At 46.1% G+C, this 14,992-nt stretch overlaps 1 protein-coding gene across 6 annotated transcripts in view; it reads right to left on the bottom strand.

The window, feature by feature from the left end:
* Window positions 1–271: 271 nt before the first annotated feature.
* Window positions 272–14,992, bottom strand: part of LOC126530817 (uncharacterized) — a 230,873-nt gene continuing 216,152 nt past the window's right edge. For all 6 annotated transcript variants that reach the window (XM_050178103.3, XM_050178108.3, XM_050178109.3 and 3 more), the window contains 7 exons: window positions 13,385–13,502; window positions 11,214–11,373; window positions 9,766–9,902; window positions 8,144–8,274; window positions 4,724–5,033; window positions 3,305–3,487; window positions 272–899 (listed from right to left, as the gene is read on the bottom strand). In XM_050178103.3, the coding sequence (XP_050034060.1) occupies window positions 807–899; window positions 3,305–3,487; window positions 4,724–5,033; window positions 8,144–8,274; window positions 9,766–9,902; window positions 11,214–11,373; window positions 13,385–13,502 (1,132 nt within the window). In that variant the 3' untranslated portion in view covers window positions 272–806. The remainder of the gene's footprint in view (window positions 900–3,304; window positions 3,488–4,723; window positions 5,034–8,143; window positions 8,275–9,765; window positions 9,903–11,213; window positions 11,374–13,384; window positions 13,503–14,992) is intronic.

The raw sequence follows: 14,992 nt of genomic DNA, 5'->3' as shown, positions 1-14,992 counted from the left end.
ATGAAACTCGTGAGATAACCCCCATTACATCTCCAAAAATAAGCGTTTCAGATCACCTGCTGTCAACAAGAGTGCAGAATGCAAGCCAGACGTTGCATGTTCAATGTGTAACATAATAGGCCTGTGTACCCTACCCCCGACCTTACCCGAGTGCAACACATTCAAATGGTGGAGGAAAAGGGGAAGTTGAAAGAATGAAATTAAAAACGAAGCACTTCCTGAACAGTGCCGCGATTAAAACCACGCCAAGGAGAAAGCCGTGTGCAATAACTGTACATACAAGTGTTCATTTTATAAACATATATTGCACTACAGATTTCTTGACTGCTCCATTATAGTACATAGCACAGGTCAAGGAGGCGCAAATTACAACAATACAGACAATAATGTCGCAGCACATGTCATACACTTTTACACTATCAAATGGGACCATTGTGAGTCATTAAGATGGGTGCAAGTCACTATGTATAAAATTTACATGGGCGCTAGAATAAAGAAATAAAACAATAAAGAGACAGAAAGAAAACAACGAGATGTCTGGCAATCTTTTTGAAGTCCTTACCAGTGGCATACATGCATCAATTAGCATTAACATAAGTGTAAATAACACAAGGAAAACAATAACAAAAAAGAAGACTGTACACAAAAAATAACATCAACATATACAGTGTCCAATGCCCACCGCATAGCAATAAAGAGCCATGCACAGACTAATAAACAAGGAGCCGTCTACACTGCAAGTACAACAGTCTGTGGTGTAAATAAATGAGTGAAAACGCTCTGTCCACAAATCAATGTCTTCACAATTAGTTCATCCATTTGCGACAATTTGAAGTACCGCAGAGGCATGGGATCTTGTGCCCGTCATCTTCGTAGTCGAACTTGTAATCATAGGTCAGCTGAAAACAAAAAATATAATTGTTTGACATCAATTCGTAATAAACACTGTAAATAATACTGCTCTTATTTAAAAAAGTTGGTCATTTTGACATTATCTTAATCTACTAACTAGCCTGTCTCGTTTTTCTCGCTCCGTCAACACATCCTCCTGCTCGGTCCGTGAGCGATCAGCCAGCAACAACCGCTAACGCCTATCAAGTTGTTGTGCATACTTACTGGACAAAACAGTGTACGCTCACTTGTGAGCATAATGCCAACAAATCTCCAAACTGATTGTGAACATAAAAGTCTAAACTGCATATCATGCAGCTTAAGTCTCGTGTACTACAGCATCTGAATTCTGCACTTCAAGACGACCCGCATCATGCATTGGGCTGTGCAATGTTTGAACTGTTTGAAATGTTTGAATTTCAAGTACTGCATTCACTCGAACATAAGGCGAGCTTTTTTTTTCTCGGAATGCTTTGGCTCCAAGTCACCCCCCACCTTATATAAGGGGCTGATAGATTCAGTAACTGTTTCCATAAGGCGGCATCGCCATATTTTTGGTGATCAAGATTTTAGACTGCAGCGTCAATTGCAGCAACTGTAATACAGGTGTCACACTGTGCATTTTAGACTGCAATCAAGTTCGATCGGGGTCAAATTTGTTGACCACGATTGGCTCCCTTCCAAAGCTTGCGCGTATGAGCCAATTAAAAACGAAAAAATGCGATGCCAATCGAGCTAGAGTGCGACCGAGAATGTGCCCTGCGACACATGTATAATAAACTTTAGCGGGTGAGGCAGTGTTTTCCATCACGCCAACGCAAAGCAAGTGCCGCTGATTATTGTCATCATCAACGAGCCGTTGATCGAACTTGGTGCCGCCTCAAAAGCTGTTGCAGTTGTGGGTTCACACCAGAAAGTGGGATTTATTTGTATGTGTTAATATAAGCTTTTTTTTTTTCTGTGTAAGATACTTTCTGAGACGGTAACAGTCACAGACTGATGTTTTGGACATCACCATGGCGCCACCACTAGCGCCAGTTAGCTGCAACTTGGCTGACCACCTAGCTATGTGGATATTTTCGTGGCATTGTCCGGATTCTAAATATCTGCCACCGACTGTGGATGTGTTCATATTCACTCTCCAGTGGTTGCTTCATTATAAATAGCAGTTTGAGCCCAGTTCGAGGCTTCAGTGAGTAACCATAAGCCTGCCTCGTGCAAGGCCTGCACCTTGCAAAAATTCTGAAAAGAAATAAAAATAATGTGCAGGCCTTACACGAGCCATTACAGTATTTTTTTTTTAAATTCATAAATGTACCCTATAAGATCATACAACCAAGCCCGGATATATCAAATTTGAAGGGGCTCACAAGGAGTTTGATATATATAGGTAATGTGATGTATAAATTAAAAATGTTATTTGAAAATTTTCAGGGGGATTTCACAGCTGTTCGATACACACAATAATTTGTTATATGTGGGTTCCATATATTCGGGTTCGACTGTATCAGCCATAGCTTTCCAATATAGGTGAAGAAATGCTCTAGTTACTGTACTTACTTGCATAAGGCCCACACTGTATTTAATGATTTTTACAGAGTGTAAGCCATACACAAAGAAGGCTTATGGCTACTCACTAAAGCCTCGAACTGCGCTCAAACTGCTATGTAGAATAATGCAACCACTGGCAATTGAATATGAATAGTTTTATTCAGTCATCCTCCTCACTTCTACTGCCCTCATCGTTTGATGAGCTCACCTCACCCGTGCCTTCCCAAAGCAATGTGCACACATTTTTCGACCCTTTCGAACTTCCGTCCAGCCGCATGTTTACCACGCTGTACTGCACACATATTCTGTCAAATCAGCTGGAGCTTGAAGGCCTCGGCGAACGATTGATTGATTTGCTGTCGTCCCCAGCAGAATTCTCCCAAACACACAGTGCAGCTACACAATGCTACAGGTAAACAAGCTACACAATCTGCCAGAAGACTTTCGACACCGTTCAAGCGACTGGATCTATGCCATGTGATCTGGCGGGATGTGGTGATGGTGACGACGATGCTGTCATTGGCAGGACTACAACTAATCAATATAGTAGTTGGTTGTTGAGAACCAACATGCAGGCATGCACATAACGCTTCGTGAAACTTTTTTTGCCCAACATTTTTCAATACAAATGGGGTGTGTGTGCCTTATACGAGTAAACATGGTATCTTTGCTGTACTGCCGGATAGGTAGGTACACCCCTTAACAGCGCACCCCACTGTATAGGGTTGATAAGTGATGCACCGTGATGCATTTCCGTTGACAGTAGTTTTTATCACACAGGACAGCGTGCAGTGGAGAAAGAAAACCAAATGAAGAAGAGGATAAAGAAAAAAAGCAACGGAAAGGTCATAATCCTGCATACCTCTTCACCGCGTGTGATGCGGCGGTTGGCGATGATGAGGATTTTGTTCTCGCGGTCGATCTGCACGAGCTCGGCAACACAGTTGGGGCTGCACGAGTGGTTTATGTAGCGTGCAAGGCCACCAGACAGGGTTGCATCAATCACACGATTTTCATCCAGTCTGAACATGTACACGCCACGATTCTGTAAAGAGAGAGTGAGAGATGTGCCATTAGACAAAGACCCGAGGAGGTCTTCACCCTGCAGCTTTCGCTTTCCTGTGACACAGTCAGATCCAGCACGAAAATGCTTTTGTAATGTCTGACATTCGTTATAAGCATCTATCCCTCATATGCTAATATTGGGAAGAAACATTTCATATCTGCTTCATTATATGCAATAATTCGTTATATCCACATACACTATATTGAGGTTTCCCTGTAGTACCATTAATGAGAATGTCTCGCTGGGCAACAAAGAGGCACTTGCTGGAATCAACACATTTCAGCAACTCACTTGGCCTTTATATTCGATTTCTGCTTGCAGCACCACCATGATGCAAATTTAAACGTTATTCTATAGTTATAGCGCCAACTAATTATGCATCATGCAATGATTGCCGCGGGCATATTATTAAGCGTTAACACCGTGTGGTGCCTGATCCCGTGCAATGAAGGCACATTTACACAGGCCCACCTATCCATAAGCCAGGGCCTAAGCGTTGGCGCAATGTACTATTGGATCGGGCCACTGAACTATTTTGTTAAGCCACCACTTTTCTCCCCTTCATTTTGCTAGCACTTCCTCGCAGACTTTCTCTGTTTCCAGCACTAGCAAGCGTTTATTCTCCTTTCAACAACGAAAGGTCAGCTTTTCAGCAAAGCTTAGATGATCAGTGCTTAAGAATGCCACATATCATAGTGCGAAACAAAGGGCAACAGCAAAGGCCTTGTAGCAAATTAAAAACACGATTGCAAGGACAAGAAAGCAGTAACTTCTAAGGCAAATATTTCCACATCTCGAAAGTGGTGCTAGTCTAAGGATTTTTACTAAATGAATTCACTACTTTTGGAAACTAGGGACACCGCAAATTGACAAGCAATGGACTGTTTTCAGATCACAGGGAATTTTCCAGCGACTTCATCGTAGCCGTTTTTGCCTGCTTCATATATTTTCTAAATAAACTTGATCGAAGTAGGTACCCCTGGTGCCTTTTCATAAAAAAACTTCCAAGAGTATGGTCAGAGACCAACGAGTGAAAACTTTTGCAAACAGAATTTATCTTCCATTAAACTTGATGAACCATTCATAAAATCGTACAAGACCGAATGCACAACCATCGTGGAACATTAGGGAGAGTTGGCAGGTATGCATCACACTTTTCTAGAGGTACAGCCGAAACACGGGCACAACAGAAAAAAATAATGCGGCAGTACCAACCTGCGCCTCGTAGATGGCCTCGTTACGCTCGGCGATCTCGTTGCGGATGAGCTGGCCGATGTATTCGATGATCATGGTGTGACACTCGATGTCGCGGGCAGCGTACAGACCCAGGCCTTGGATGCCTGAGCGGGCCAGGTAAACATTGTTGCGCCACTCAATCTTCATTCGCCGATACTGGGACGACTTGGGGTGCACAAAGTGCTTGGTGTAAGGGGAGCTGGCCTCCAAGCAGCTGCCGCCGCCGCCGCCACCGCCAAGGGTCTGCAGTGAGAGCCGCAGCGTGTTGCTCGTGTGCATCGTGTGGGGCCTGTGGGAGGGAAGGAAGGCAGGTCAGCAGGGGTCAGCAAACCTGTGGCAGGAAGGGGTCAGCACAACTGTGGCAACATGTGCAGGACACTCCCTTTAAAAGCCAACGTCATAGAAATTTTGGGCTGGGGAGTAAGCCTAGCTTCAGATAATGCAGATGTAAACCGGCATTCGTGCAAAGTTTTGCACTTGAAATGCACCTGAAATTTTACACCGACGTTGGATGCGTTGTGAAAGGCTCGCAAAAGCGGATTATTTTTGATACCAAAACCTGAAAAGGAAAACCGCCGCCGTTACTGCTCAATAGAAGTGACACGCGACAAGGAATGTGCAGCTCTTCGGCCGGACCTCCCAGATTAGACGTTGCTAGCCACTTCCTGCAGATTGCCAAAATATCTCGGAGGCGACTTGCATCATGCAGGCCAACCGCCAGGTGCATGCGCCATATGCTTAGGTGCTACGTAAAATGGCTGATAATGAGAAAATTAGACAATTACCAGCCCTGCAGCTCTGCCAGGATTGTTTCACTAGTATGTACTGCTCCCTTACAGCCAATTTAGGCCAAGGCGAAATTCTGTAGCACTTGGCCTTGAATCAAATCTTGGGGCTTAACATCTTGAAACTGCAGCACAGTGGGCTACGAGTGGCACTGTATGGGGAGGGGGTGGAGGCACCAGATTATCTTTGGTCACCCAGAGTTCTTTCATCTGCACCCAAAGCTTGGTAAGCGAGCATTTCCTTTTGCATTCTGCACCTATTGCCGTGTGGCTGAGGCACACAGAAATCAAAGTTGCAGACTTTTGCTCAGCCGTGCAACAGCATAACCACTGAACACACTTCAGCAACCTTACAAGGCCAAAACGTCATTCTACATCAAGGAGAAGCAAGACTTGCTCTCCTTTGTGGAGAGAATGGGCCATGGAGAACACATTCATGTAGAAAACAATAAATTACTGGTTCAGTAAAAGATTGATACAGGAAAACCTCGTCAAACAGTAGTTGGCCGGAGCTCGGAAAAAGCACGTACAGTCAAACCTCGATATATCGAACACGGATATATCGAATTATTGCGTATATCGAACAATTTCTATATCACATGGAAAATCGCATGCATTTTTAATTCTTTATTTCGAACGGGGCCGGATGTAAAATGGGTATATCGAACTCCGCCGCCCCAGACCAAGTGCGCTCTGTTGACATGAGGCGAGCTTTCCCGCAACACTCTCGAAGATAGCGGCAGCGCGATCGGCGTTCCAGGCTGCTGCGTACGACAGCTGCCCACATCGGTTGCGCCGAGGGCGCCATTTGAACGTAGCGGCGTACACACGCGGCGGCTTGGAGCCAGCACGGCCGCCTCGATCACGCGCGCACCTATGCGCGCACGGCGGGGCAAGCCGCCTCGATCACGCGCGCACGGCGAGGCTTGCCCCCGCCGTGCGCGCGTGATCGAGGCGGCCGTGGAGCCAGTTGGAGCGCTTTGTCGGTGCTGAGCCACACATCATGTGCATTGCGGACTTCGTTGGTGACGACAGCACCGGAACGGTGGCGGAGTTAACAGACGTGGAGATCGCGGCAGAAGTGACTGCTGAGCGGCCAAACGAAGACGCTGCCGAGGCTGATCCAGCAAGCGCTGATGTTGCCCCGCTCCCGACTGCAACTGAGGCTGTAGCTGCTTTGGCCGTTGTACGCCGCTACTGCGGCGCAATAGAAGGCACTGGACTGTCTCTTGTGGACCGTTTGGACTATGTTGAGGACGCCGTGGTCAAGCACGCGGTTGCCAATATGAAGCAGGCTACGCTGCTTCAGTACTTTCAGCGAACTAAATAAATACTTTGTTTGAAGCTTCATGTGAGTATCTATTGCGCCACGATTGGTTCATTGATTGATTTGCGCTAGTTTTTGACGCGTTTTCTACGTGATTTTATATATCGAATTCTGGCTATATCGAACTATTTTGCGATCACCGCGCTGTTCGATATATCGAGGTTCGACTGTACTAAACGGTGGTACTGCTTAACCGAAATAGCACGAGATCGCCCACTTACCTGTCAAAAACGGAACTCGGAGAGAGCGCACGATGAAAGCGCAAAAACATGCAGTATTTATTCACTTCGTGCAGCAAAAGTCTGTTATAGTTTCATTTGATGCCGCAGTAGCATAGCAGTGACGACAGCGGCCTCAAACTTACTGAAGCTACGAGCCAGCTTTTCACCAAGCCCCTTCTTCTCAGCAAACACTCGCATGGCAGATTCCTCGTAGGCGTTGCATATTCTCTGTGCATGGGTGCGGTAGCGCTGTAGAAGTGGCGGGGCACCTTTCTCAGAGCGGGGTGCTGTTCTCGTCGCGACGATTGCATTAATGAGGCTGACGTAGCATGCACCTTCTGCCACTGTCGGGCCTGAATCGCCCGTGTTGTTGCTTTCCGTGTTGTCCTCATCACTGTCCCTAGTCAACACTTCGGCAACGATGGCAAAAAGTCAAACCTCGTAGCCGACATCTCTTTGCGGTCGCAGCAGTGCTGCCGGGCAACTTCTTCGCGTTCCAAATGCCACACACCGTAGTCAACAGCAGATCCCTGTCGCATGCCCGCGCCGACTTCTTCGTGTCACGTTCGATAGCATGAACGATGTCTAATTTTTCTTGTATGCTGAGCACCCAGCGTCTTTTTTATCCAAGCTTTGGCATGATGCAAGTCCTAGCTCACACAATGCCACAACGGTCTCTGGCACAGCATCGAAATGATGTTGATGTGGCTTCACATGCAAATGAACAGGGCGTTTGGAGGCCGTTGTTCTGATCTCTGAGGCTTGTTCTGCTGGGCTACCCGGTGGGGATGACACACCGCCGTGATTGCGCGACGAAAAGGGGAAATGCTACGTGTTAACTGATACGTACGCAACAAGCTGGTACCGTTTATGCAGACACAAAACGCATTACGTTCAATGGCCGTCGAGTTGGGGATTTGACTTTACTACTTTTAAAATGAAACTACTGTTTAAGCGGGTACAGTTCAATGAGGTTTTACTGCATTGACAAATTTATTATTCATCGGTTCATTTAACTATCCCACACTGATAACTCCTTGCTATGCAAGCAAGCTCCTGAACTCACCTCTTGAAATGGGTGCGCAACTTTGGTTCTGACCGTGCACAGCCTGTTGGGTTGATGGCCAGTGGAAGCTCCAGCAGTGGTGACCGCCCATACCGGAAGTTGTAATCACTCAGCGTCTCCACACCCGGAAGCTGACGAAGGAAGGAAGGTTGGGACTCGGACATAGGCTGGCATACTCGCTCATAAGTACACTGACTCGCACTGGCTCCACACTGTTTACACAGCTCAGAGGTGGAGCATTAGTGAGTCACAAAGGCTGCAAGTGGATGCGAGTACAAACAAGAGTGAACGCTGCTTAACGCGAGTACTAATGAAAGTCAGCAACGCTGATTTTTAGTGGGTCCTGGTATGTATGAGCGACTGTCAGCTAGCGTGAGTGGACGTGAGAATGTGTCCAAGAGGGTGCCAGAGTAAGCATCAATGGAAGTGACTCTGCATGCAAGCAAGTGTTAGTAAGCGTCAATAATAATTTGAATGAGCGCTGGGGAGTGTCAGTACACATGAGTGTAAGTGAGCACATACCGAGAAAATATTGGCGAGTGTGGGCGAGAATCCACTTAGTAGCCGACCTATGGACTCGGACTACTGATGAGTGGAGAAACATTTCTTTGGATAGGCCACTGCTTATTTACTAAACAACTGCCCTATGAGCCAAACTAATGTTCCCCTTGTTCTCAGCGTGACTTCCAGCTACCAGTGTCCCGTGTGGAAGGCACTTGCAACCCTAGCTCTCAGCACCAGTGACCTCTGAGTATCATATTTGCACGAAAGCATCGTGACTACAAACACAGTGAAAAAAAGAAAGAAACGAAGGCAATTTTGGTGACCCAGAAAAATAATAGCTTATAGCGCAAAGCAAGGAAATGCTAGGCAAGCCAGAAAGACTGGAAGAATGAAAATGAAGGACAAGTGGCGACACAGCCTTGAAATTCCTGCACTGGTTCCTCGTGACATCATCGATTTTTAGAGCATCTGCTCAGCCCTAGCTATAAAGACCACACTGCCTTTCGATAGTGAGCACAGACTCAACCTAGCAACTTTTCAGGAACATTTCCTGCACAAAGGCATGCAAAGTGTGGAAAATATCACAAAATCTTCTATGCCATGCTGATGTTATTGGGAACACAGTTAATCCAGGCAGGGAAGTCTGAAATTTGCTGTCCTTGCAACTGTCTGTTGTCCTCCAAAATTCATAATTCAAGCGGGACAGAGGTCTGCAGCAACATAGGGACTTGAAGTCATCAACAGTGGCTGAACAAGCAAAGCCTCAGACAATGTTTCTACAAGGAGACTTGTCAGGGCAATTCCTTTTCAGGGCAACAGTCTTTTTCAGCTGAGCTGTTGCCCTGACAAGCACCTTTGTCAAACATTTGCTGCAGCCCGGGGTTTCTCTTGTTTGTCGAGCTAGTTGGCCCCGACTCATGTTGAAATTTCAGCATGTAAAAGAAAGAAAAAAAATGGGGAGGGAGATGGGCAGGGACAAGACAGAAGCACACAAGGCTGCTCGTGCCAAACTTTTGGGCTGGCCCTGTCCTTTTGGTATTGTCCTAGGCCTTTTCTGCACTTAATTTAAAACAAATGCACCCCCCGGCTGTTGAGCCATACTTGGCATGCCAACTTACCGATTCAGTGATCCTTACAATTGCGGGTTCTGTCAGCCCAAAGAGGTCTTCTCCCGTGATGAAGTTGGAGAAGACCTTGATGGCCTGTGTCTCCCTGCGGAAGCTCTCGATGGGCTGGAGGACTTTCTGCCACACACCTGCACAATTTGGGATAGGACAGGAATTGAATTTCATTCTTGTCTACAGTGTTTCTTTTGAGGTGGAACAAAAATTAAAACTCCAAAGCCAATTTGTTTTCTTTATCAAGTCCAAAATAGTGCTTGTAAATGTCTGCCATAAATCCCAGTACCTTAAAGGTGCACATGTCTTGAAAAACACTAATATTTATATAGTCTTTCAGTCTAACTGTTTTGCACTGTAGTACAAACAAATCGCTACTCAATTTACAACACAAGGAACATTTAACCCTGCTGAGCTTCACAACAACCAGTGACCGCTGCCACCCATCGACGCCTCCAGTGCTAGTCATGCGAAATACAGCGTAAGTGATAAGTATCTTCGAAAAAGATAATCTGGGAATACCACTCAAGCTAGTCAACATGTTGCTATGCGAATATACCCTTGCCTTTGGCCTAAATAGTCCGTGTCCGCGATGTTCTAGCCATGCCCTTTTATGAAATTTGTTTTCATGCTTTTCACACTTCTTCAGTAATCATAGCGATGCTCCACCTGCGTTATCGACGGGATCAGCTGGCCATGAATGCTGCATAAGAGCACAACATAACATGCACATAAGATACTACAAACTGCAAATGCAGCCTTCACCAACGTTACTATTTCAGGTAATGCTGGCCTCTACAACTTACTGGCTTGGCTTGTCCTGCGGTTTGGGCGTGACCGTCAAGTACTAGACCGTCTAGGCTTCGCTAGTTTCGGTTTCAAGGAGGCGCCGGTGACTTGGCCGACAATGCATCAAAACGAAAATATCACTATTTCTGCTTGAGTCAGTGGCCAAATTAGCGCACGACTATGCGGTCGAAATCCGAATTATCGCACGACGTGCTGTACAATGTCCGAAATTTCAGCTATCCTTATGCATTAAGTCTATGGGGCCCGTGGCCGTGCCTCAGAACTGTCCAAATGATCAAGCATGTCCAAATTATTGATGTCGGAACAACCAGTCCGCGACTGTAGCTCAAAGCATGACAGTTTATGCAATGCGATTACCACTGGTATTTCGTGATATCAGTGTGATATCTAGTACTAAATTCAAAAGAAGTAACCTAACGATAAGGGGGCCAATATTATGACAACTAATCAGGCCTAAAAATAGCCATAATGGCACAAGGCATCCAAGAGCTTCACAGCCCTGCTGTTCTCTTGAAGAACAATATTTTTCTTGTGAAAACATGCATTCAACTTTTCATATTAAGTTTTAATCTTCCGAGCCCCTATTAGTTTTGTCTTGGATGAACACCGCAGCCCCTGGACCTAAGCAGCACACGTACCCTTGGGTGTGCGATGAGTGAGCACCTTCTCCTGGCCTTTGTACGACACCTTGACCTGGAACTGTGGCTGGCCATCTACGTCGTGAATGCTGCACGTGTAGCGGCTCCGTGCACCCAGCTTGTGCATGCTCCAATAGATGCGCACTACTTTGTACCCAACCTAGAAAAAAAAGAGGGCACGATGGTAAAGGTGCAGACCTTAACAGCGCTACGCCGCCATTGTTGTGGGGACCACAAAAAAATCCATCAGAACCAGCTGGGAATACTGCTAAGATGTCCAGAAATGCATTTGTCGAAACAAAATCGATGCCATAGTGCCTATACTTTACTCGACAAGCCTGCGCACTGTAGTGAAAGTTAGAGGTCTCACCAGCCAACGTGGAACAAGAACTGGCTACGTGTTTCCGAGAAAGCCAAAAAGCTCCATGCAGCTAATCCATTCATGGACCTTCCATTCAAATAGCTCATTCAAACAAGTACTGCAACTGACCTAGGGCCAATTTTGCTAAAACAACATCTCAACTCTGCTAACAATGCGATATGAAACATTTAAACACCAAATGCAATGAAATAGGGTGTCGAGCGTCATTTCAGATAGAACAGATATAGAGCAGCCTATGTGCAAAATATTTTGTTAGAAATACACTTGAAATTCGTTATAACAAAATGGGATAGAACGAAGTAATGGATATTAAAACAAAGTAAATGAAATTGCCCTTAATGTCCCTATAGAGATCCATGTACAGTTGAACCCGACTATATCGAACCCGTTTACATCGAAATATTCTGTATATAGAACAATTTCTGAGCACGGTATAGTCACAATGAGTATATATAGCAAAAATTACGCTTCAAACAAAAATAGCAGTGGCTCCCGATATATCGAACGACAAGTGGCGCAAAAATGCTTCCAGAAGTTGGCTTTCCCTCGCGGCGGCGCGGCTCCATCCAACCGCTCTCCCTACTGTGACCTCGCTGCGTCAAGCGAGCCAATGACACCCCCCTGAAAAGATGATCCTGGCCCGCCCACAGCGCTTGCTCGGACAGCCACTCAGAGGCTCTTGTGCCCCTGTCGTGCAAGATGGCACAAGTGTCAGTTGTCTCGCTGCTTTTCTGGTTCACTGTGGTTGCGCCTTGTGGGCCTTCTCTCGCAGTGTTGCCGTGATGAAGCAGCAGAATTTGCCTTTCGCCGTGAAGCTTGAAATCATAAATCGGGTTGAACGCGGTGAGAAGTCAGATGACTCCGCAGTGTGCAAGATTCCGAGGAGCACTCTCAGCATGATCTTGAAAAATAGGGCGGAGATTAGGGCTAAAGCAAACTCACGACCCGGTGCCCGTGGCGCCCGACGCCTACGCGCGGCTGTGTACAAGTGCTTCGTCTGAAATTGCTTCAGGCATGCCGGCTTCCGCGTGCCGGTGGTGGCTGTAAATTCTGATGAGTGCGACGAAGCTGTTCCCGGTGTTGCCGAAGGTGTTGCCGCAAGTCATTGAGGGGTCAACGGTCAATGAGTTTGCGAGTTTGTGACCACAGCAGAGCCCAAAGACGAAGACTACCTTGCCAACATCGTACCGAGCACAAGTGAAAGTAGGCACTATGAGGAAAGCAACGATGGTCCTTTGCCCACATCCTCCGAGGTGATTGGTGCACGCGCACTAGTCTGGTGCTTCTGCACGAATGTGGAAGGTTGCGGCCTCGGCTGCTCCGACTCTTTAGACAATGTAGCGAAGTACGTGCGTCGCAGGCAGCGAGATTGCCCAAGTAGAAGAAAATACAGGGCTATTTCGTGCTAAGCTAAGCTAGTTTCATCAATAAAGTGATTTTATAAATGTTACGTGCTTTTATGACATCTAATCTATTAGCAGGCTTAAGTCGAATTATGCCCTATATCGAACTTATAGGCATTTCTTTGCAAGTTCGATGTAGCCGGGTTCGACTGTATTAAGAACGCTGTTTTAACGAAGTGAAATTGTCTTGCTAATGACTATAGCAAACTAGATTTTCATGGTTCCTTCGAGCTTGCCTTAAAGGGAGCCTACTGTAACTCAATTGGGTCAATTTTTGTCATGATCACAAATGTTGGCCTTTAAATGAAAAATCCACAAAAAGTGCATTGCTGTTTGTCACTTACACAAGCCAAACTAGAACTGCGCAGAAGGCAAGCGTCACTTACAGGGTATAGGCAATTCTGTGTATGGAAGTTCTGCAGCTGGTGCGGCAACAGCTGTCCGATGCTCAAGAAGATGAGGCTGCCCACTCGCAGGAGATTCTGCTCCCCCTTGTGAAACATGCTGCGATGCAGACAACACAAACTCAGTCAAGAGTCAAGCAGCCACCCGCAACTCACCACAGCGCATTCTACAAAGCACTAAGAAAAGTCAGGTCCTGTGTCGAACGTTAATAAACCAGAGGCCTTCCATGTTTCTGCACTGAAAGGGGTACTGTTGTGCCAGGCGTGCTGGTCAAAGAGCAGTTTCCGGCAGGACTACAAGGTTGCGGAGAGGCGGCAAGTTTTTCCAAACACACTCACACATCTCCACCGAAGTTTCCCCTTTTAGAATCGTTCAAAAATTGCACACTGAGCGGTGTGTACAACTAACAGCATCATAAAACACGATCCTGTTTATAAAACCAGAAGCCAGATGACAATATTTACATTGTTTACAGTGTGCCCGATTACAACTGCAAAGGCCACCGAGCAGGCACTGACATTATTAAACACCAGAGACTCCACAACAAAGGCCTATCCCTCAAAACCATTCTGCAACCATCAATAGCAGTGTGCAATGTGAATAGAGATGGTGATTGTATGGATACTTAAAGGGATTAACCACCAATCTTGATGGTACCAGTTTTTTTAGCGCAGCAGAATGCTTACTGGTCTGAGTGTAAAATTGTGCAGTGGTAATGCAGAAAACGCTGTGGAACATTTTTTAGTAGAATTTTCATGTCTGCAGTGAAGATGTAACCATGCTCATGAAGCATGCTGGAAACAGTGATAGGTGGGCGAGATAAAGATTATACAGCAGTATTGGTGGGAAGCAGACAAGTATGGCTCTAGCTCTAATAAAGTAATAAAGTAGAACCTCGTCGATACAATCCCACTATGTACGTTCTCCCGGCGCTAACGTTCACAAGTGAGAACACAAAAAATGACCCAATAGAGTTAAGCTCATTTTTTACCGGTTCATACGTTCCCAGAAAACACAATTTGTCGGTTGCAACATTCAGTATGTGACCGAAGTGCGACTGTATGCTACGTTTTCCGGCTGTTAGAACCCCCGTAAACAAGAAAATGCGCGAAGCGTGCGCAATCAAGAATAGTTTATAACTACCTGCTGCAGTGGATTCACCGCATTACTCGCCCGCCTGTCTCACCCATTCAGTTTCTCATTTCGGTACCAGCAAATCTTCTTCCGAGTTGTCACACACGGCATTCATAGCTATCACCACCAATTCTATTGAGATAAGCATCTTTGACTATCTGTTTCCCAGCGCATGCTTTTAATATGCGATAACCAAAACACATCGCTGTTCCCTGCTGAAGACTGTGATCATATACGTTTTCCACCTGCTAGATCCTATGTGAACAAGAAAAGGTGCGAGGCGCGCGCGATTGAGAACAGTATATAGTCGCCCATTTCACGTGAAACTGACGGCACGCACAGTTTCTTATTCCAGTAACCGCAGACCTCCGCTCGGGTCGTCGCATGCTGCATTCACAGCTATCCCCACTAAACGCATTGCGATAAGCATCTTCACCTATCCGTTTTACTATGCG

The sequence above is a fragment of the Dermacentor andersoni genome, chromosome 5 (genome assembly GCF_023375885.2).
Source record: "Dermacentor andersoni chromosome 5, qqDerAnde1_hic_scaffold, whole genome shotgun sequence".
Taxonomy (NCBI): domain Eukaryota; kingdom Metazoa; phylum Arthropoda; class Arachnida; order Ixodida; family Ixodidae; genus Dermacentor; species Dermacentor andersoni.
The sequence above is the reverse complement of the archived record's forward strand: the minus strand, read 5'-3'. Positions and strand labels throughout refer to the sequence as shown.